We start from the raw sequence: 21,921 nt of genomic DNA on the forward strand, positions 1-21,921 counted from the left end.
GATGCCATTTGAGCTCCGAAACCCCAACTGAGACGAACTCTGTATATAAGCTGAGAAACCTTGAGAACAAATGCCTAAACCCTCTCTACCCATGTACGGAGTACTCCGTACAGGACTTGCCAAAGCGGAGTCCGTGACAATTTCCCCCAAAGTGCCTTTCCCACGGACGTCCGGTCCAATCACAATTTCTACGCTTTTTCCATTGAGAATACTTATACTCCGACGGTCGATCCTGACTTCGCCCGTGACTTCCATTATATACGGAGTTCTCCGTTGATATACCGGTCGCTTCCTCAAAGAAAAAAAAAGAAGAAAAAAGGGTGATGTGTAGATGGCAATTGATTGGACCGAATGACGAACAGACTTTCTGTCTGACCTGCCAAGGGCCCAGAACATACAAAGGCGAACACTCTTCACACTAGCTGATCCCGGATCGGGTGCACCAGAGAATTGGATCATATTTAAAAATGGGAAAACAACCAAAAAAAAAATTCGAAATGGGGGCATAAAACCAAAAGACCAAACCCAATGCGATATGGATATCATGGAGGAAAACAAGGTGTAGAAAGGAAAAGAACGGAATCAAATCGGATCGGATCGCTTCAACTACGCATGCATCATCGTCCACGTAGCTGCATCACAGTTTACTTCCTCAAAGCTGTGTAGCATCGTGAAGCCCATCGTGGAGAGATGGTCAAAGTTGCCGTCGCCATCGACCTGTGTTTGATTAGTTGATGAATGAGGGAGAACCCGGGGGAAGCAAGCGAAGCACCTACACAGTCCATAACCACGGCATTGGCACTCAACTTTCGGATCTGCTTGATAGCGAGCAGAATCAAACCCTGCATAACCGTCGAGTAATCTTCCCCGCAGGGAGAAATGACCGGGGAAGAAATGCCCCCGACAGGAGCCTGGCTAGCTCGCAGCACGGGCATATGTTCCGCCAAGACGGATCGCTCATTGTAGATCACGATGCTCCCGAGTATGACCCCGTCGGAGGGCCGCTTGGCCCGGATAATGCCGCAGTTGGGTGCACCGCCTAGAGCCATGCGGTAGATGTCGGCCACGCCCTGCCGCGCATACGTTTTGATGTGGTCGAGGATCGCGCGCGCAAAGTCCCAGCCATACACGAGATCGTAGGTGACCTCGGCACCCTGCAAAGTGACCGAGAGTCCGTCGGGCGGCACCCAGGATGACAGGTTGCGTAAAATTACGCTACAGACCGGCCGCGAAAGTGCGGTGTTCCACCCCAGATTCGCGAACCATTGCCGTAGCCGCTTGCGCTCGACAGGGTTGACGGTCGGGATCCCCAGGTAGATCCCCGGTAATCGGGATCCCAGCTGGAAGCGCCTCATCCCATCTCGTTGGAGTAGAGTCCGGATGGCACGACTGTGAAGAGAATGGCCAATTGACAATTTCCTTCGAGAGGGATCCACGATCAAACATCCAAGGACCCCGGTGCCTGTTGACCGAAAGAAGTAGGTAGCACAGAATCCATATAGGGCCTGCGTGCTACTGTTCCGGACAACGAAGTGGGCCTCGTCGATATCCTCGTTTCGCAGCAAGAAGCTATTGGCGGTAGCTCCGAGAAGTTCTGACCGCTGGCCAGGTGCACAGTCAGTACGGATGGTGTCAAGCAAAGCATCTAATGCGAAAGAGTCGCGATCTTCGTTCCAATTTTCAACGAGCCAGTGCTGTCGGGACTGATGGATCTTTTGCGTTCGACCAATCGAACCCGGCAGGGCCGCTGAAGGTGTCAGATCGCCATACAAGACCTTGACCAATGCTTGAAGGGCAGTTTCTGTGAAGTCATAGGTGCATATATAAGTACCAATCGAGGAATCCATGGCAAAATCGTATGGGGAACTGACTGCCACCACAATTAATGGTTTTTCGCGGCGCTCCCCAGACACCGATTGGCAGATCATGGAGACATGTTTTGAGAACCCTTGCTGATACAAATTGCGGTTTGCATCTGCGGTGACAACGATCACAGCACTGGCTCGTTGGATGAGATCTTCATGAATAGGACGCACGCCGTTAGAGGTGTACGAGGTGTGCAATACGCGCCCATTCCTCTGCCGTGAGAGTGATCGTCCAAGTTCTTTGAAGACGCCCTCTCCACCTAGAATGGTGCGATCTGACTTCGGATCAGAGAAAGAGGCTGACGCCGGGAGTGGCTTGACCAATGGAGTCAGAAGCAAAAGCTCCTCGTTTGCCTCGATGATATTGGACAACGGAAGTAAATTATTCTTATCCCTCATCACTGTGATAGACGAGTTATAGGCTCGGGTTGAAAGATTCGTATGCGAGGGTTGCATCTGTGTAAGGGAAGAGAGCCCCGGAGGGTTCAGTGCTTGTTCCCACGAAGTACAGCGCGCCTTCAAATCCAAAACGCGGCGTAATGACTGTTCAATTCTTTGACGGCCAATGATACCATTCTCCACTCCCAGTTTCAACCCATTGATAGCTTCCTGCTGGACCGGAAATGACCGACATAAAAGGATGATATCGCAGCCAGCATTCTTTGCCATAACGGTGCCGCCCCCTACTCCAATGTTATGTGTGAGAGCCTCCATTTCCAGGCATTCTGAAACGACCACCCCTTGAAAATGAAGATCTTTTCGCAGAAGCTCGTCAACCACCTGGTCACTTAGACAGGCGTGCATCACATTCATTCCAGCAGATGATAGCGAGACGCCTCCAACCATCATGGCATCCAGACCCTGCGTTATAGCGTTGCGGAAAGGCACAAGAGCACTGAGGCTGAGCTGTTCCAGGGATTCCGTAATGATAGGGACGTCCGTCTGTGAGCCAAGGAACTCTAGATTACCGTAGGATGGGAAATGCTTTCCACAGGTCACCAAACCTGCTTCCTGGTACCCTTTCATGAATTGAACGCCGAATTGAGACGCCTCCTGGGGATCATCTCCGGCGGTGCGAACACCTAATGGTTGATTTCGCACATTGGTCAAAACATCCAAAACGGGCCCTAAGATCCAATTGACCCCGACGGCCTTGAGCTCCTGTGCTGTCGCAACAGCCACCTCGTGGGCCAAAGATTTGGACCCGGTCGCTGCAATCCCCATAGCACTAGGAAATTGTCGGATATATATTTCATCATATAAGCTGTTGACACCACCATTCTCCTGATCTAGAGCAATGAGTAGAGGAACCGAATGGCCTGCATCGCGGGCGACGGTCTGTAATTCCAGGACCAGTCCAGTTGCCTCTTCGGCCGCTGTAAACGCGTCAGTGACTGTCCTAATCGCAGCAAACAGTTTCGATACATTTTAAATTTTTCGCCGATAGTAGCACAGCACCCAAGTGATAATCCTCAATGAGAGATCGAATCTGTGGATTGACCGAAGTTCCATCAAACCCCATCATAAAGAGCTGACCCATCTGCCTGTGCCATGTTAATAGATGTCAGGAATTGCCCAAAGCGGAAGAAAGGTAGGTATCTATCTCCCGGTTGACAGCTAGGTTCCACAGTCAGGGGGGGATGCACCGACAAGGCGGATGGGGTTACGCCAATTGGGGGAGGGGGGAGGGGGGCAGATGAGCGAACCGAACGGAGTCCGAAAAAAAAGAAGGGGATCGCACCTGTCTAGATCTTCCCAGCCCGGGGGCAGCATGTCCTCTTTCCGGGCCATGGCCGGAGGAGGAATGCCTGCAACGGCCCAAGAGGTCGGATGCAGAGAGTGCAGTGTTGGAGGGCAAGATGTGGACCGAAAACGTCAGGCTGACAGGTCTCCAGGAATATGAAGCTAAGACTTGATGTACGTGCAGTCAGGTGACGGGGGGAAACGTTGCAGGAGTCAAAAAATGGAGCTTTGTCTTCTTCCCCCCCAGAGCCGCAAATGTCGGGGAAGAATTGGACCAGATAAGATAGGAGCTCCCGAGGTCAGAGTTTCCCCGCCCCAATTTTTGGAATAGGCAATTTGGGTCTGTTGTATCCAAGTCACGGGATCTTGGCAGAGTCTACATTGGAGGTACACGATAGTGTTGTCCAAGAGAACCAATGATGTTGAACCTAATAGAATGTACGGACGATCCGTCGGTAAGAGGTACCTGGTCCATGTCGTTCATGGATTCTACATCCATGTACTTGAAGATGCACATATCATTTTCGCAGAAAATACCATGCACGTTCCACGGGTACCTGTATGTAATCGTCGGTAATCGCCCATCCAGAAAATGTCCGAGCCAGGGTCACGTGGCTGGTATCAATACCCCCGAGCGGAAACCCATACATACCGTGTACGGTAAAGCCGTGACTACGACCCTGTAGGGTTGCACCGGGGAGTCTTTCTCATCCTCCAGCTTTTTACCGACATCCCCGGATGCAACTCCTACACTTCGCAGATGGAACCTTCAGTCATCAATTCCCACTTATTGGCCCAGGACTCCAGTAATAATCTCCTGTCCTCCATTTTCCCACTGCGTCATTGCATCCTTGGCTGTATTAGTAGCCACATGGAATACACCCGAATGGTCGGTCGATAGAAACCTTGGAATCGGCCGAATGAGGTAAACGGCTACTATCTTGTCCCGGGGTGGTCTCTTCCCTGTCAAGATGTGGTAGCCCGCGAACTAGTCCGAGGGGTTAATCCTCCCCTCCAATCATTGACATTGGGGCGCCGATGATACATTTGCAGAAGATCCATAGTCGTAGCACGTGGAGGCTGGCCTTATACGACGTGGAAGATCCTTTTGTCACAGTCGTACACTCCACCGACCTGGGACTGTAACCCATGGTCCCTCCTTCGAGGGATTGAGTCTGCCCAGGTGCTCTTTTCTTTTCGCCCATAGATACCAGCTGTCTCCTCGTTCTTTTCTTTCTCTCTTCTTTTCTTCCATAATTCTCATCCCTCCAAACTCTGACGTAACCATGTTCGTGACATGTGCTGCAATTCTAGCTAGTTCCTTGCTGATTGGCGTTTATACAGGCGTGTTATCATCAGAGAAGACCCTAGCTCGGTGTCTGTGTACATCGCAGACTACATAATCAGTAAGCTGGATCCTTAGATGTGCAATGCAAAGGCTAACCCGCTCTAGGCCGCATCCAGTCGTTCAAGCCAACCTCCGAGCAGCCATTCGTGCTTGGTCTGCCTACTGGCAGCAGCCCCGAGCTCATCTACAAGATTCTTGTGCAGCGTCACCGCGCCGGCGAGATCTCTTTCAAGAATGTCGTGACTTTCAACATGGTATGCGCAAGAAACATACAGGCAGACGATCTCGCTGACTCTATAGGATGAATACGTCGGACTTCCTCGCGACCACCCCGAGTCCTACCACAGCTTCATGTATAAGCACTTCTTTTCTCACGTGGATATCCCACCGCAAAATATCAACATCTTAGACGGCACCGCCTCCGATCCCATAGCTGAGTGTGCCTCGTTCGAAGCACGTATCGCCCGCTATGGCGGTATCGAGCTCTTCCTCGGTGGCGTCGGGCCAGATGGCCACATTGCCTTCAACGAGCCGGGCTCGTCACTGAATAGCCGCACGCGCGTCAAGACCTTGGCCTATGACACTATCGTGGCGAACTCTCGCTTCTTTGGCAATGACACTTCGAAGGTCCCCCGTATGGCGATGACTGTCGGTATCCAGACAATCATGGATTCCCGGGAAGTAGTGATCGTAGCCACTGGAGCGCACAAGGCGATTGCCGTGCAAAAGGGCCTCGAGGAGGGCATCAACCACATGTGGACTCTTTCCGCTCTACAGCTACACCAGCACCCGCTCGTCGTCTGCGACCGTGATGCCACTCTCGAGCTCAAGGTCAAGACCGTGCGATACTTTGAATCGATTGAACAGGGCGGGACCGATGCCCGCACGCAAGGCCCCGCCCTCGTTTACCGACCCCGAACCTACGTCCCGGCCCCACTGCTAGCCAAGAAAGCCAAGTCCCAGCCGACCGCTGACGGCACACCCGAGAAAGTGCCCAAGGATTTGCGCATCAACACTGAGCTGAAGCGCGCGATGGAGGACGAAGAACTCACACCGGACAGTATGTCCTCGCGCCTGGTGGATTCAGCCATCGGTGGCCTTGACGATACTTTGAGGAGTGACCTCATATTTGACCGCATGGGCACCAGAATCACTACCCTCTAAGGGTACCTCCAAATCTCTTCGCATTTCCTTCCGGGGTTTTCTATTCGGTTCCTTTTTTTTATGGGTCGGGATTATGGGTCCTATCTTTGCAAATGATATCTGTGGTTCCAAGGTTAAGGAGTTTGACTTTTCATTATTATTCCTGGTCAATAGATGGCCGACATTCTTGATATGCGATGCTTTTGAGAGAAGTGGTATCAAAACTTCTAGCTATGGATTATCCAAGCTGTGTACAATTATCAAATTTTCTTGTTGTAGCATGGTGTCGTATGGTGTGAATGTTGTATATACATATGTACATATACACCTCAAAGTACTCCTTTCAAATTAAACGAACCAGCCTATAACATAGTGGCACAAACTAGATTGAATTCTATGGCTAGATTGTCTCCATCTATACACTATGCTCCTTGCCTTTGGGTCATACATACGTTGCATGATTTATTAACATTATAGCTTGGCAAATACAGTGGCGACGGCACCGCTCATATCGACCAGAGTGCTTTTGTTCTGAAGCCAAGCCTCGATGCCGCGACGGCCGTTCTCCACGCCTAGACCGCTCTTCTTCCAGCCACCGACAGCCATCTCAGCAGGACTCTCACCCCACGTGTTTACCCAGGTGATACCCGCCTGTAGTTGATCAATGATACGATGAGCCTGGTTCAAGTTCTCGGTGAAAACACCGGCAGCAAGACCGAGATCAGTAGCATTGGCACGCTGCACGGCCTCCTCCACGGTGTCATAGTATAAGATGGACATAACGGGGCCGAAGATCTCCTCTTTGACGATGCTCATTGAGTCAGTGCAGTCGGTGAAGACCGTTGGCTGGACCCAGAAACCGGCCTGTAGATCCTTGGGCATAGTTGGCTTGTCGACACCACCACAAAGTAAGGTGGCGCGGTCTGACTCAATACCGTGGCGGATGTAAGAGACGACTTTATCATAGTGGGCTTGGGAGCTGAGAGGACCGAAATTGGTCTGATCATCGAAGAGCGGGCCAGCCCGCACGTACTGGATTTTTTCGAGCAAGCTCTTCTCGAAAGCAGCCTTCATGCCGCGTGGGACGAACACCCGAGTACCATTGGTGCAGACCTGGCCTGTGCTGTAGAAATTGGCCATCATGGCGCCATCGACAGCGTTTTCAAGCTGGGCATCTGGACACACAATCAATGGGCTCTTGCCGCCGAGCTCCATTGTCACATATTTCATGTTGCCCGAGGCAACACCTGCAACCTTCATGCCGGTCGAAACTTGGCCGGTGAAGGAGACCTTGGCAATGAGCGGGTGGCTGGTGAGGTAGGCGCCAACATCACCAGCACCATTGATAACGTTGAAGACACCCGCGGGGAGACCGGCTTCTGTGTAGATTTCTGCAAGGGTTTGACCATGAAGCGGTGTGAATTCACTAGGTTTATAAATCATTGTGTTACCGGCGGCCAAGCAGGCAGCGGATTTCCAAAGGGCACTATAAACGTTCAAGTCAGCTCCATCTTGCAGAGATGAGATATACAACGAACATCTGGATGGGGTAGTTCCAAGCACCAATGCCGGCACACACTCCCAAAGGAGACTTCTTAGTATATACCCAGGCATCCTCGCGGAGCTGGGTAGTTTCACCATTGAGACCACCCCCGCCAATGAAGTTGCCATAGTACTCTAAAACATCAGCGCCAGTCATGACGTCGACGGTGCTTGTCTCAGTATAGGCCTTGCCGGAGTCCAATGTCTCGATACGTGCGATTTCATCATTTCGCTCCCGTAGTAAAGCAGCGGCTTTGTGAAGAATCCGAGCGCGAGCAATCAGCGGTGTTTGGGCCCATGAAGGGAATGCTTGATCGGCAGCAATAATGGCAGCATCAGTATCCGCATTGGAGGCAATCTGGATGTCGGCTAGTGGAGTTGCGGTGGCAGGGTTGACGGTCTGGAAAGTCTTGCCGGAGGTCGCAGCTTGGACCTTGCCATTGTAATAGAGCTGACGGGTTGGAAAAGGAAGCGACATAATTATTGGACCGAGAAAGATGAGAGTCTCTTGTGCTATAAATGAAGTGAAGGTTCTCTGAACTAAAAAAAAAAAAAAAAAAAAGCCGGGGCAGTGCTAGCGCACGTTTCGATTAGGTACTCGGTACTTAGTTGCCGTGCATATTCACTACGTAATAGCCAAGTACCCAGGTACGCCCACCCGGTCAGCGGCTGAAGGTGGCTGAACAGACGCGGGGTGAAGGGTTCCCGTTTGCTCGGTTTGCTTCGTTTGTTCTGAATGGACTGGGCTGAATGGTCGTGTCGGTAGCCATCTATCGTGACGTACTCTCTACACACACATTCCTAGTATCGGAAGGGAAATCCTATCCCGGGGTTCCGATCTCGATATCTCCTTTGGAAATGAAGGAATTGAATGCTAAAACTCGTTAAACAGTCGGTGGACCCGATTACCTATCCAAGACCTTTTTTAACCCGAGGTCTCTCCACTCTCAATGATCGCCACCACTCAGAGGCTTGCAAGTTCGCCGAGTCTGACGAGAATGGAAAAAACCAAGAAAAAAAAAAAAGAAAAAAAGAAAAAAAGTGAAAAGAATGGAACCAATCTGGGTAATCACTAGACATTGGATTGAAGGGCTTTCTCCGATCAGACCATTCTCAGCCTTGGAAATTCTCTTAAAGGCGGTCCCTTTTCTGATCTCCTCACTTCAACCCTTCTCACTCCGGTATTCAACATGGCCACCACTAACGAGCTCCCCGCTGTCGATGTCAACAGCTACGACTATATCGTCGTTGGCGGTGGTACCGCCGGCTGTGTGATTGCCGCACGCCTGGCCGAGTACCTCCCCAACAAGCGGACTCTGGTTATCGAAGGAGGTCCCAGTGATTTCATGGACGATCGCGTCCTGAACCTGAAGGAGTGGCTCAACTTGCTCGGCGGTGAGCTCGACTATGACTATGGCACCACCGAGCAGCCTATGGGTAAGACAAAGACTTAGAACTACGGATTGGAACCTTATGGGCATGTGCTGACTATTCGTAGGCAACAGCCATATCCGCCACTCCCGTGCAAAGGTCCTGGGTGGTTGCTCCAGCCACAACACTCTCATCTCGTTCCGCCCCTTTGCGTACGATTGCCAAAACTGGGTGGCCAAGGGCTGCAAGGGCTGGGACTTTGAGACCTTCACCCGCATCATTGACAATCTGCGCAATACTATTCAGCCGGTGCACGCTCGCCACCGTAACCAGCTGTGTAAGGACTGGATCCAGGCTTGCTCTAGTGCCATGAACATCCCTGTCATTGAGAACTTCAACGATGAAATCCGTAGCACAGGTGAGCTGACCGAGGGTGTTGGATTCTTCAACGTCTCCTACAACCCCGATGATGGCCGCCGTAGCAGTGCCAGTGTCGCCTACATCCACCCCATTCTCCGTGGCGATGAGAAGCGTCCTAACCTGACTATCCTCACCAACGCTTGGGTTAACAAGGTCAACGTTGAGGGAGATTCCGTGACTGGTGTCGATGTCACCCTGCAGTCTGGTGTCAAGCACACTCTGCGTGCCAAGAAGGAGACCGTTCTGTGCGCAGGAGCTGTCGACACTCCTCGTCTCATGATGCTTTCTGGTCTTGGTCCCCGTGATCACCTGTCCGCTCTCGGGATTCCCGTTGTGAAAGATATTCCCGGTGTCGGTGAGAACTTGCTGGATCACCCCGAGAGTATCATCATGTGGGAGCTCAACCACCCCGTGGATCATACCATGACCACTATGGACTCTGACGCCGGTATTTTCCTCCGTCGCGAGTTGCCCAACGCCGCCGGCTTTGATGGCAAGATCGCCGATGTGATGATGCACTGCTATCAGATCCCCTTCACCCTCAACACCACTCGTCTCGGCTACGACGAGCCACTGAACGCCTTCTGCATGACCCCGAACATCCCGCGCCCCCGCTCCCGGGGTCGTCTCTTCTTGACCTCTGCTGATCCCTCCGTAAAGCCCTCTCTGGACTTCCGTTATTTCACCGACCCCGAGGGCTACGACGCCGCCACCATCGTTGCCGGCCTCAAGGCCGCCCGTGAGATTGCCAAGCAGTCTCCCTTCAAGGAGTGGATCAAGCGTGAAGTCGCCCCCGGCCCCAAGCTGCAGACCGACGAGGAGCTGTCTGAGTACGGCCGTCGCGTTGCCCACACTGTGTACCACCCCGCTGGTACCACCAAGATGGGCGACGTTGCCAGCGACCCAATGGCAGTTGTAGACCCTAAGCTGAAGATCCGCGGCTTGAAGGGCGTCCGTATTGCCGATGCTGGTGTATTCCCCGACATGCCCAGCATCAACCCCATGTTGACTGTCCTGACCATTGGTGAGCGTGCCGCCGAGCTGATCGCTGGCGAGGCTGGTTGGTCTCGCAACCAACCCCGTCTCTAAAGCCCTGGGGCTTCTACGCAAGGATTTGACATGTCTGTAAAAGTGTTTTTCTTTTCCCATCTTATTTTTGGCCTTATTATAGCATATAAGCGAGCGGTGCAGAGCTCCGCTGGAGTTTGGCGCGAAGGACCGCCATTGGACTTATTTTCAAGCCCGTTTACCTTCATCTGCGAGGCTAACTTGGATATTTTATACATTTAGCATATATATAGAATGAAGTTGAACGATTGGAATGAGTTTCCAAATATACATGTAGTCTAAACAGGTACTAAATTAAGCCGGTGCTATTCGCTTACATTCTATCCATGCAAAACCACAACCTCAAAACGCCCTTCATCAATCAACCGAGAAATAGCTGCTGCACAGATGCCAGAACCGATACAGAAAAGAAAAAGAAAAAGAAAAAGAAAACCGAGGCGAAAAAAACTCTCATCGAAAATGGAGGCTTCATACCGCCACAGTGGCAGCCTTGTCAGTATCGTGAATCTTGGCACCCAACTTCCACACCTGGTCAACCGTTAAGGTAGGCCCAGATAATGGATCGTCACTTTCACCTAGCACGATGAGATCGGCATCAGCACCGCTGTCCAGTGATCCCTTGACACCCTCCAAGCCCAGGAGACGTGCCGGCACAGCAGTAACGGCATTAATAGCCGCGGCCGTCGACGCACCCGACCAGCGACGGAAGTTATTAACACACTCGATAAGCGTGGCTGAAGACCCAGCAATCTTGTCAGAGCCCTCGAGCGTCAGCCGCGCACCGGTCTTAACAATTCGATCACCATTCGTCCACTCATATACACCGTCCGGTAGACCGCAAAGACGCATAGCATCGGTAACCAGGATCAGGCCATCCGGGTGTGCATTGTACGCGATCTTGATGGAAGTGGGATGCAAATGAATGCCATCTGCAATAACACCGTAGAATGGCCTGCGACGCTCACTCTGTCCTAGCAACCCGAAGATACCTGGGTTGCGGTGGTAAAAGGGCCGCATAGCGTTGAATAGGTGAGTAATCATGCGAGCCCCTTGGTGTGTGGCTTCCACGGCCTCCTCATAGGTTGCATCGGAATGGCCGATTGAGTAGATGATGTTGCGCTTGGCAATTTCGGGAATATGAGCCATCATGTTGCCAACTTCTGGTGCGGCCGTGATCATCTTAATTGGGTTTGCACTGGTCATGTTGTCGGCGCCGTAGCAGTGCAGCAAGTCCTCAAAGGTTTGCGCGGCACGCAGCACTTCAGACTTGTGAATACCATTGCGGCCCGGGCTGATAAAAGGCCCTTCGGCATGGGCGCCGAGCGACTCGGCGCCGTCCTCGGGCTGGTGGGTTGCTGCTGTTGGGCCCAGGGAGGGGAGGACCTGGGAGGGGGTGAATATTAATTTTCTGTTGTTTTTGCTTTTGGGAACAAATTGCTTCCAGGGCGTGCTTACCTTCCAGTATACCTCGGGGGTGGAGCTCACGACAGTCGGCAAATAAGAAGTGACACCTGTTTGGGCCAATCCCCGGTTGACCATGCGCAAACCCTCATCGTATTTCTCTTTTGTCTCACAAGGTACAGAAAAATCAAAACCATGGGCACCGTTCAACTGGACATCGATCATACCCGGGGCGACAATACGGCCGCCGAGGTCGATGATCTCATCGGGGGACAGATGCAATCCATAGAAGGCTTCTTGATCCTTCAGAATCTTGCCAGTCAATGAATCAATCCAAAGGTCTTGCTCGACCAAGGTCGAACCCCGCACCAGGCGACAGTTGGTGAGCTTGGTAATACGCGGGGTGGAAGTCTTGCCCGGCATGATGACAAGGCAGGACAGGATATTCCTATCAGATATCAATGAAATCAAAGCTAAAGAGCAAATGTGAGACAAGGAGGGGGAAAGGCTAAGTACATAAGAATCGGAGAGAGAGAGAGAGCAGGAGTGGGAGAGTCAGGCACAATGATGTAACCCTTCTCACTGGTGACATTCGGCATGCCGATGTGGTATACAAAGTCGAAGGATCAAGTGGCCATATCGGGAATTAGCGGTATTGCGGCTGTAATCGAGCGGTACCTGGGCGATACCGAGCCCCCATACGGGACCATATGGGACCATACGGGACCATACGAAATCATACCTCAATGGTAACTTACAATACCCCGAATGACAGTACAGGCAAAGTCCCCGCATGCGACTCTCCGCATGCGGTTCATCTTTTCGTCTTTCCCAATGCAACCAACGTCGTCTGCAGTCGCATTGCAAGTGGACAAGCAATGGGTGATCAATATTCAGGTTTTGGCTCATGACTCTTTCTCGTGGGACCCTTCTCCAGTCTCTCCAATGTGTATCTCCCCCGCAACTCCTCCCCCGTAGTCATCGGCTACAGTGTCGCATTCAGAAAAAAAAAAAATGGATCCTCTAGATAAGACAATCGTGTGACTTCGGTTAACAAATTGTCTACTAAAAAGACTTAGCTTCATCCTAAAAAAATCCTTCCAGATCCTGCAGAATCCCAATTCGGTTTCGGAAATCCCTTGTATTCTCGGCATTCTTCATTCTTCACGGCGTCCTCTCGCGTGGGAGAACATTCTTTGGCCCCTTGGCTCGTTTGTTGATTCTTCCTACTTATTTCGCTTGTCCCTGTAGATATTGCTTCCTACAATCATGGCTAAGCCGGAGAAACAGGAACCCGAGCAGACGGAGATGTCGACAGAGCATTATGTATCGGCATCTGCTCCGGATCCCGAGTCGGGTGTGGATCAAGCGGTGATAGGTCCCGCGTGGATGTACAAGCCATTGTTCAAAGTGGGCAAGTGGGAAGCACCCTACTTTGCTTCCCCGGAGATGCAACTGTACCTGGTGTCTTTTGTCTGCTTTTTATGTCCCGGCATGTTCAATGCCGTCAGCGGCCTCGGCGGCGGTGGTCAAGTCAACACTCACGATGTGAACAACGCCAATACTGCACTCTACAGTACCTTTGCAGTAGTCGGATTCTTTGCCGGATCCATTGCCAATCGCATTGGTCTGCGGCTCACTCTCTCCCTCGGCGGATTTGGATACTTCCTCTACGTTGCTTCTCTCCTCTCGTACAATATCAACCAGAATGCAGGCTTCCTTATTTTCTCCGGAGCCCTCCTCGGTGTTTGTGCTGGCCTGCTATGGTGCGCCCAGGGTGCTGTCATGCTCAGCTATCCACAGGAGCATGAGAAGGGAAAATACATTGCCATATTCTGGGTTATTTTCAACTTAGGTGGTGTTATTGGCAGCTTGGTATGTTCAATCGCACGATACATCCTCAAACCAAAACAGTAATATTGATATGAACAGGTCCCTCTCGGTCAAAACATGCATACAACCGCCGGCAACGTCAATAATGGCACCTATATTGCCTTCCTAGTTCTAATGGCCATTGGTTCCATCCTGTGCTGGTGCCTCGTCGATAGCAAGCACGTCAAGCGCAGGGATGGCTCGCGTGTAATTGTGGTCAAGAACCCGAGCTGGAAATCTGAGTTCTTGGGCCTGTGGGAGACACTAATCAAGGATTCGTACATTGTACTGATGTTCCCTATGTTTTTGGCTAGCAACTGGTTCTACGGATACCACTTCAACGCAGTCAACCTCGCCTACTTTAATGTCCGCACTCGAGCCCTGAACAGTCTTCTGTACTGGCTCATGCAGATGGTCGGTGCATTCGTCTTTGGCCAACTGTTGGATTTGAAGGGCCTCTCACGTCCGTGGCGTGCCAAGCTCAACTTTCTTGTTCTGCTCGCTGTCACCATGGGCATCTGGGGTGGAGGATATGCCTTCCAAAAGCAATACACTCGGGAGACCAAGGGACTCGGCACCGATTTCACCGACAGTGGTTACATCGGGCCCATGTTCCTGTACATGTTTTATGGATTCTACGATGCTGCTTTCCAGACTTGCACGTACTGGTACATGGGTTCGCTCTCCAACAACAGCCGCAAGTTGGCCAACTTTGCTGGCTTCTATAAGGGTATCCAGTCTGCCGGTGCTGCTGGCATGTGGAGGTAAACAACCACTCCCCAAATCGTTTCTGTGTTACCAACTAACAACCTTTTAGCCTGGATGCACAGGAAACCGCCTACATGACCGAATTTGCCTCCTGCTGGGGTATACTCGTTGGTAGCATGCTCTTTGCCTCGCCCGTGATCTTCTTCAAGATTAAGAACAGCACCGCTGTCGAAGACGACCTGCAATTTTCTGATGAAACTGCCGCCGAGGTCTTGGGACATACCAATGAACTGCATGATATGGATAAGCCTCATACAGAAACACATACCCCCGCGGAGACTCTCCGCGGGTCTCACGAGGAACCTACCACTAAACAATGAATGATCGGCGGGGGAGAACTAACAATCCCAGCCGATCATCTGTATCATCACCCAGCCAGATTTCGATTTATTCACCTGCATTTACGAGGCGTGTCGCTTTTTCAAACTTGCGAGATCCCCGGGCCACCCTGCGTCACCGGAACATTGGCAATATTCAACGGAATCGTCAGCCAAATCTTTTTTTTTAATGATTTTGTACATTATTTTGAGGTGATCTTGTTTTCTAGACACCAAGGGGCTTTTATTCGGGATGGTGCTATGTCTGCTATAGTCCTACGGGACTCGGTTGTCAAGTACTCAGATGGGTATGTAATTATAGAGAACTTTTGGCAAATAAGAATTATAGTATTTCAAAGACATGATTTGTCTCAAACCCACAATTTCATTCGCTATATATTAACCGTAAGCTCGGATCTGCCGAGTTATATCCCCCAGTCTCATCATGCCTCATGAAACGCTAAGTCAGACCTTCGTAGCTGTGGGTAACGGCACTGAAGACTGGGTATGAGTCGCTGACTCGGATCCACTGGAGCTAGAGTCCGCCTTCAACTTCTTCTCGCCCCTAGGCAGCTCCCACCCATTCAGTGTGCGATTGAACAATTGCAGCGAAGCCTCTGGCTGATAATACGGCACTTCATGACCAGCCTCATAGACACGGGTGAAGGAGAAATTGCCGTACTCTCTCGTTTCGCCATACTCAACATCATCGACCAAGAACGGTGCATATCCCGCCTTCTGAAACTGTTTGCTGTGCTTGTACTTTGCTGCAAGAGAAATAGCCTCCCCGCCAAACCAGTTGCAAATATAGTCTGCGTCGCCATAGATCAGCGCGACGCGGACAGGGCGGGAGAGGATATCTTCTAGGTCTTCGAGGAAGTTGGGCCAGACGAAGTCACCTGTTTGCTGGAAGGCGAAGTAGATCTCATTGTTGGATTGCGTGTAATTTAGATCGACGCCTAACGCATTCATTACCGAGTCTTTGGCAAGGTAGTTCATGTAGTAACTTTCTGGGGTTGGGTCATTCCGTGGATGGCGGATGTCATAGGTGCCTCGGCCACTGAAGAAATAGTAGGGACTTTCTAGGATGCTTGTGTAAGTTGGTATAAAATCTAAAGGATTGTATATGGGTGTAGTCTTACCGACGTTGTCCCGGCACATGTTAGTGGCTTCGCTGCAGAGCGCGTGGTCGGACAGCGAGGTGCGGTTTGTCAACTTGCAGGTTGCGACTTGATCCTGACAGCCATTTGGCATTTCATTTGCAAACTTCATATAGTTGTACACCGTGTCATTGACCTGCGGTCTTTTTAGTACGTATCGAAGTTGGTGGACATTGGAAGGCTTACAGCCTTGATACCATAAGTGTTATTCACGGCAAATTCAGGATAATACTTGGCTTGAATTCCTTCATCAATGATGCCGTTGATAATACCCAAGGTATTGAAATCAAGTTGGATGCCCTCTTGGGTGCCGTTGGCAATCTTGAGGTTCTCTTCATAGAAGTAGTCAAAGAACTGCAAATGTTAGATCCGGAGGAGATTAGACCAACAAATGGCCTGTGGCTTACAGCAGGCCCATAATGTCTGGAAGGAAGTCAGCAATGATCATCGATCTTCGTGAAATACTATAACTGACCCTCCATAACTTTCGGTCCATAGATTGAAGCTCTTCGACTTAATCTTCGAATCTAGCTTAGGAAGGCCACCCAGAAATCCCTGTAGGACCTCCCAGGTAGCTTTAGCGGCAAGTTCGGTGGTGTCAATTGCGGTGGCATTGATGACTGGATAGCGACCCTTAATATCCGCTGAGTCTGCGTCTTCGAATGACCCTGTGATGGGATTTAGAGAGCCTGCAGCCTTTTCGGCATAGGAAAAACCTGTGATGATGTTAGCCAGAGAAGCCAGAGAAGAGGAGAGCAAAAAGCAACAGCTCATACCAACGCCTAGAGGCTGAGACAAAAACAGCATGTTTGAGACCTCATTCCAAGAGTGCTTGTTGATAACCGATTCACTCTTCTTGTTGATGCGACAAGGCCCCAACTCCTCAAACAGGCCAATCAACGAGTCACTGCCTGGTCCACCATTCAACCACAAAGTAATCGGCGCATTTTCGGGTTCATGGCGAGCCTCGAAAAACCAGAAGAAAGTATGCTCTGTGGGTGAGAGATCCACATAGCCGGCATAAGATTTGACTCCCGGGGTAGTCTCACAAACACCTTCTTTCCCCGGCTCTTTATAGCGAATAGTGACATTATTGGCTGTGTTGATGGTCTTGACCTGTGTAGCGTGTGCAGGAAGTTGGCGGCGGAACAAGGCCTCTAAGTTATCATCCAAAGGGACGGCAAGCGCTGCCGCGGTTTGTATGAATGAAATCCAGTTGATGAGACGCATTGTAAAGTGATTAACTGGTTTCTATCCAGAAACCATCTTAGGGTGCGGGGAGGAGCGCATTTATAGCCCCGGATGAGAGGAAAAATGATATCCCAGTCTACTCCGTCCATGCAAAGTAACCAGTCACATATGATAGGACTTTCATGTAAGTCTCGAATGAGCTGCCCGCAATGGGTCTCCTTCAGGAGAAAAGTTGAAACGGACACCTCAGCAATCCCCGCAACTCTGAGGGAAAGGGTCACATCGAATCCGAAGGTTCTTGACTGTGGACTCCGTATGTCGTGCATCAGTGCACAACGGAGGAGTCCAAGCTGTGATCTGGCCAGGACCGTGTTGACCAGTGATTTGATACCTGACTCAAGGTGAGGGGAACGATCGACGCTCCATGCAGAGTGCAGGCAAATGGCAGAAGCGCGGGAATCACGGATCTCGTTGGGGCCAAGAACAGTTGAAGTTCTAATAAGCCCCTAACTTGAGGCTGCTGATGGCGCTATTCCAGAGCCCTCAAGTGCAGCCAATGAAGCATTGAAGATCAAATGATACTTTGCGGATTTATCATTTCCATGACTTTCGGTCTATTCCACGCAAATCAGTGTCGAATTCGCACGGAGAATCTACATAAGCTCTCCGTCAGGTATACAACATCGAGACCTCGGTCCAACAGGCCCCCTCGTCCTTGTACGATGTTCACAACGTCCATGTCCATGCCCATGTCTACGAGGTCTCTGATTTTCTCCAGATGCCATGGGAAGAACCATTGATCCGAAATGATCAGTTCTCAGACTCAACGATCGTCTCTTTTCATTTTTCATTTCCACCAAATGGCTGCGGATTGGCTGATTCGGGAGTGTCAAATCCCCCATTCTCCACCACTTCAAAGGATCAATTTAATCGGAAAAAAAAGAGAAGAAAAAGGGAGAAAAAGGGAGAAAAATAAAAGGGAAAATCAGACGATCGGAAAGTAGCTTCCTGTCACGGTATCTACTCCGATATTGCACGTTCTTTGTTCATGTATTTCTCGATCTCCCCATGAGCCTTCTCCTTAAATGTTTCACTGGTGAACGACCTCCGGATCAATTCTGGACTTATCTTCGTGAGATCCACTGGTTCGCCCCTTTTGCATCGGGTTTCTGACCCCGGTATAGGGAGTCCTTGCATGGTTCCTGAGGTCGCCAGCCATCTCCACGAGTTCAGCCATGACTGCAGCCATCTGGACCTGGTTCCGATCGTGATTTTATAAATGGACGCCGAAATTGCATTCATCGTGAAGCTTACACTTTGAATTTGCCCCAATTCCCAGAATTGCGCACCCCTTGTATGTGCACTGTTCGGCAATTCCGACTCTCGTCATTGCAGGCTGTCTATACTTCAAACATTGCCGACCGTGCCCGTGCGATATATCACCATGGCATCTGCGCCCGCTCTTGCTCATATATCTGCCGATGCATCTTTGGAGGATGCAAAGCCACTGGAGCCAACGGCTGCTCCAGTCCCGCCCAGTCCGTACCCATCCCATCCCATCACTCAGCTCCAGGGTCCCTTTGAGGAATCAATTGTCGAGACGTCCGATGGCTCCAGGCCTGAATGGGTCGTTGACATTGATGCCCAAACGCGGCGGCGCGATTTGCTAGAGAATGATGGATACGAGCGGCTTTGCGGGAGAAAATGGCGCCAAAGGACCTCGGAAAAGTGGGTAACGCACGAATCTGTTTGTACCTGGAGATTGATTACAACCAGATTGAGCTAACTCGCATAGATATCACCCATTTTGGAAACTCATTGCCCAAATGATATTCGGAGTCCATCTGCTAGCCAAGAATCTGGCGAAATCGGAAGTCTCCGTCATGAAGATCCTACAGAAACATGTAGACGAGTTGGATGGTTTCATAGAACGAACTACCGAGGACTTTCTAATCGTGCGGCTAGATGTTCGCACCCGAATTCAATATCTGAGTCTCCCTCTGAGAAACCCCGATGTCTTTGATGAGATGCTTCAAGACCGGAAGTTTCGGTTGTCAATTGTCACTTACAACGATCGAATCGAACATTCAATTGGCAGATTCACGCTTACGATCACAGACTCCCTCAAAGACCTGCAAAAAGCAAAAGAGGCAATGGGGGCACTGTGGTTCTACTTTCGAAAACTCGCCGAGGAAGGTTGTTTTGAGACCGAGAGCCTAAAGGCATTTCATCAGGCGATGAGGGACAACATGGAAGGCTGGATCTTCGCCATCTCAAAACTTCGTCGACGGGGCACTGCTCTTCAGAAGGCGCTGAGCCAACTTGGCTTAGCAACCACGGAAATGCAACGGCGGGTGGGAGTAGCAAGTAGAAAGGACGTGGTGAGTTGATAGGCCCGATTGATGACTTTCAGATGCGCTAACTAGAACAGCGATCTTTCATTCAGCCGACCAACAAAGCCGTAAGTCGGAGGAAGTCCATCAAACAAAGACTTTTCGACAAAGAGCGACCTATATCGGAGAAACCGTTGCCTCGTGATCCAAGTTCCAACCCCAAGAGGATAGCAACGACGTCGAATCATATGATCAGTCCTACTGCTGCAGCCACCCCGAGCGATGGTGTTCGGCGTAAGATTCTGAGCCGAGCCAAATCATGCAGTGCTCTTATAGCAGAAGCTGGCACAGTCGGCGGTGACGAATCGCCGCCTCCCCTTCCATCAACTGCTGGAAGGCTTAAACGAAAGTTGTCCAAGCCCTTCTTACCGAAACGATCTGCCAGCGAGAAACTCGACATGACACAAGAACGACCGAAAACAGCCCCTTCACAGCCATTACGATCCTCACGCAACATCTCCATAGAACAATTACGGGCATTCTGCACAACACCACGCCCTTGTACGGGACAATCGACAGCCAAGTCGCCCACGCAGGCGCGGCAGGAGGCACATGACCAGCTGACAAATGGCCGCGAGACGATGAAGGATCAAATATCTCAATTCCTCAAGACAGACCGCGTGGTTGAAGCCTGGGATAGTGTATCTAAGAATGCGTCATGTTGTGCCCGCCCGAACGCCAAGACAAAAGATTGGCCCAGCAGTATCTTCCGCACAAAGTCGTCGAGTCCCCTACCCGACAAAGATAATGAGACAAGCCTCTCCGGCCCGGATCTGCAAAGGCAGATGTCCTGGGTACAAGAGACTTTCGATGTATTACCTACCTATTCTCTCAAAACGAAACCCGATCCTTCACCTCGGATCCATGTTCTATCGGTGCAGACGACCCTGGACGAAGACGGTGGAGTGGCTGAGCAGGAGGCGAGTTTGGATGTGCGCAGTGAAGTTGGATCGATTATCACTGCCTTGCCGACTGTGCCACCCATTCCGGTCAGCTAAAGAGTGGGTACGAAGTATACACTATAGATTAGACCGGATTGGGGCGGATTGGAGTGGATTGGAGTGGATTGGAGCGGATTGGAGTAGTTCTGGTTGCGAATGTAGTCACCACTTGAGCAGGTCTTGAGTCAAGACACACGGAAAATCCGATTCATACGATTTGATTGGAATATCAATCTCTTTGATCAAAATCATAGGGATCCTGTGAAGTGCGCGATACTCCGACAATTTGAAACGGCAGCCTACAGTGCCAAGGACCCCCACCGCCCCCAGCCCCCGAGTGGATTCAACGTCTCTTGCGCTGTTCCTACAACCTGCCCATGTTGTACTCCATACTCCATACTCCATACTCCGTACTTACATAGTTCTTCATCTCTCTTTTTCTCCCTTCTGTCTCGCGTGAACCCCTCATGGCTATTCTATATCCCCGATACTGGTAAGTCTTCTGTGGGGAATCTTGTGGACATCTTGCTGAATCGCACAAGTTACGACTATGACGATTGTTATTCTACCTGGGATCACTGGGGTCGTTGGGTAGCATTCGCCGTGATCGTCGGCGTGGCCTTCTTTTTGTTCTTCGGTTTCGCGTGAGTCTCGCCCACGTCTCTTCCATGCGTCTCGATTCTAACAAGCCTCGTTTCAGCTGCTTCAACGCACGTCGCCGCCGAAGCCATGGTCAACGCCCTCTGACAGGGACAGGATGGATGGCCCCTCCTCCCGGACCTCCTCCGCCAAACCAGCCGATTTACCAGCAACCGCCTTACGGCGATCCTTACTATCAGCAGAATGCGCCTCCACAATACAGCGCGAACCCTCAAAACTATGGCTACTTTGGCGCACAACAAGCGCCACAACAGCAAGGGATCGAGTTGCAACAGCCTCAAAATGCATACACAGCGAACACACCTTACGGTCCGCCTCCTGGGCCCCCGCCAAACGCGAGCAAGGTCTAGACTCTTCTCTTTCTCCAAAGCTTCACGAGACTTGGAAGATCTTCCGATAATGCATCTCATAAATGCGCCGGAAGCTCATGGTTTACGGCGTTGTCATCTGCGAAACATGCATGTTTTTTTATTCCCCTCTTTTGATTTGATCGAATACCCGCCTGGGTGGATGTTTTACGCTTTCTTATTTTACACATTTAATGCCCACGGCTTTCATGTCACCGTCGAGTGAATCTGGGCTGAGCAGTTTGCGACTTGGACTCCCTGAAAGAATGGGACTCGGCTTGCGAAGTTCTGGGTTCTCTCGTACATTGTTCACTCTTATGACATATTGGCCAAATGAATTGACTTGATTCCCAAGAATCCAGCTACGTTTT

General features: G+C 50.8%; 8 protein-coding genes across 8 annotated transcripts; 4 read left to right on the forward strand and 4 right to left on the reverse strand.

The window, feature by feature from the left end:
• Window positions 1-606: 606 nt before the first annotated feature.
• On the reverse strand, window positions 607-3,656 carry N7457_006785 (putative beta-N-acetylglucosaminidase; the record flags this gene model as incomplete). The annotated part of the gene is made up of 4 exons (XM_057177828.1): window positions 607-717; window positions 777-3,241; window positions 3,291-3,409; window positions 3,607-3,656. 4 exons carry the CDS (start codon window positions 3,654-3,656, stop codon window positions 607-609), a joined length of 2,745 nt encoding a protein of 914 aa, XP_057029572.1.
• Window positions 3,657-4,894: 1,238 nt separating this feature from the next.
• On the forward strand, window positions 4,895-6,120 carry N7457_006786 (uncharacterized protein; the record flags this gene model as incomplete). The annotated part of the gene is made up of 3 exons (XM_057177829.1): window positions 4,895-4,991; window positions 5,062-5,210; window positions 5,257-6,120. The coding sequence occupies 3 exons, from the start codon at window positions 4,895-4,897 to the stop codon at window positions 6,118-6,120; spliced, it is 1,110 nt and encodes a 369-aa protein (XP_057029573.1).
• A 450-nt stretch (window positions 6,121-6,570) lies between these two features.
• Window positions 6,571-8,119, reverse strand: N7457_006787 (Aldehyde/histidinol dehydrogenase; the record flags this gene model as incomplete). Its single annotated transcript, XM_057177830.1, has 2 exons — window positions 6,571-7,585; window positions 7,638-8,119. The coding sequence occupies 2 exons, from the start codon at window positions 8,117-8,119 to the stop codon at window positions 6,571-6,573; spliced, it is 1,497 nt and encodes a 498-aa protein (XP_057029574.1).
• A 712-nt stretch (window positions 8,120-8,831) lies between these two features.
• N7457_006788 (GMC family oxidoreductase) lies at window positions 8,832-10,521 on the forward strand (the record flags this gene model as incomplete). Its single annotated transcript, XM_057177831.1, has 2 exons — window positions 8,832-9,078; window positions 9,140-10,521. The coding sequence occupies 2 exons, from the start codon at window positions 8,832-8,834 to the stop codon at window positions 10,519-10,521; spliced, it is 1,629 nt and encodes a 542-aa protein (XP_057029575.1).
• Window positions 10,522-10,968: 447 nt separating this feature from the next.
• Window positions 10,969-12,324, reverse strand: N7457_006789 (N-acetylglucosamine-6-phosphate deacetylase; the record flags this gene model as incomplete). Its single annotated transcript, XM_057177832.1, has 2 exons — window positions 10,969-11,883; window positions 11,956-12,324. 2 exons carry the CDS (start codon window positions 12,322-12,324, stop codon window positions 10,969-10,971), a joined length of 1,284 nt encoding a protein of 427 aa, XP_057029576.1.
• An 846-nt stretch (window positions 12,325-13,170) lies between these two features.
• N7457_006790 (unc-93 family MFS transporter) lies at window positions 13,171-14,861 on the forward strand (the record flags this gene model as incomplete). The annotated part of the gene is made up of 3 exons (XM_057177833.1): window positions 13,171-13,776; window positions 13,834-14,537; window positions 14,591-14,861. 3 exons carry the CDS (start codon window positions 13,171-13,173, stop codon window positions 14,859-14,861), a joined length of 1,581 nt encoding a protein of 526 aa, XP_057029577.1.
• Window positions 14,862-15,323: 462 nt separating this feature from the next.
• Window positions 15,324-17,248, reverse strand: N7457_006791 (S10 family peptidase; the record flags this gene model as incomplete). The annotated part of the gene is made up of 6 exons (XM_057177834.1): window positions 15,324-15,940; window positions 16,001-16,154; window positions 16,205-16,372; window positions 16,426-16,441; window positions 16,494-16,734; window positions 16,795-17,248. 6 exons carry the CDS (start codon window positions 17,246-17,248, stop codon window positions 15,324-15,326), a joined length of 1,650 nt encoding a protein of 549 aa, XP_057029578.1.
• A 1,405-nt stretch (window positions 17,249-18,653) lies between these two features.
• Window positions 18,654-21,553, forward strand: N7457_006792 (uncharacterized protein; the record flags this gene model as incomplete). Its single annotated transcript, XM_057177835.1, has 6 exons — window positions 18,654-18,937; window positions 19,005-19,590; window positions 19,641-20,591; window positions 20,966-21,036; window positions 21,086-21,187; window positions 21,244-21,553. 6 exons carry the CDS (start codon window positions 18,654-18,656, stop codon window positions 21,551-21,553), a joined length of 2,304 nt encoding a protein of 767 aa, XP_057029579.1.
• Between the last annotated feature and the right edge of the window lie 368 nt (window positions 21,554-21,921).

The sequence above is a fragment of the Penicillium paradoxum genome, assembly GCF_028828445.1.
Source record: "Penicillium paradoxum strain IBT 22861 chromosome Unknown utg000006l_segment0_segment0, whole genome shotgun sequence".
In the NCBI taxonomy this organism is placed as follows: domain Eukaryota; kingdom Fungi; phylum Ascomycota; class Eurotiomycetes; order Eurotiales; family Aspergillaceae; genus Penicillium; species Penicillium paradoxum.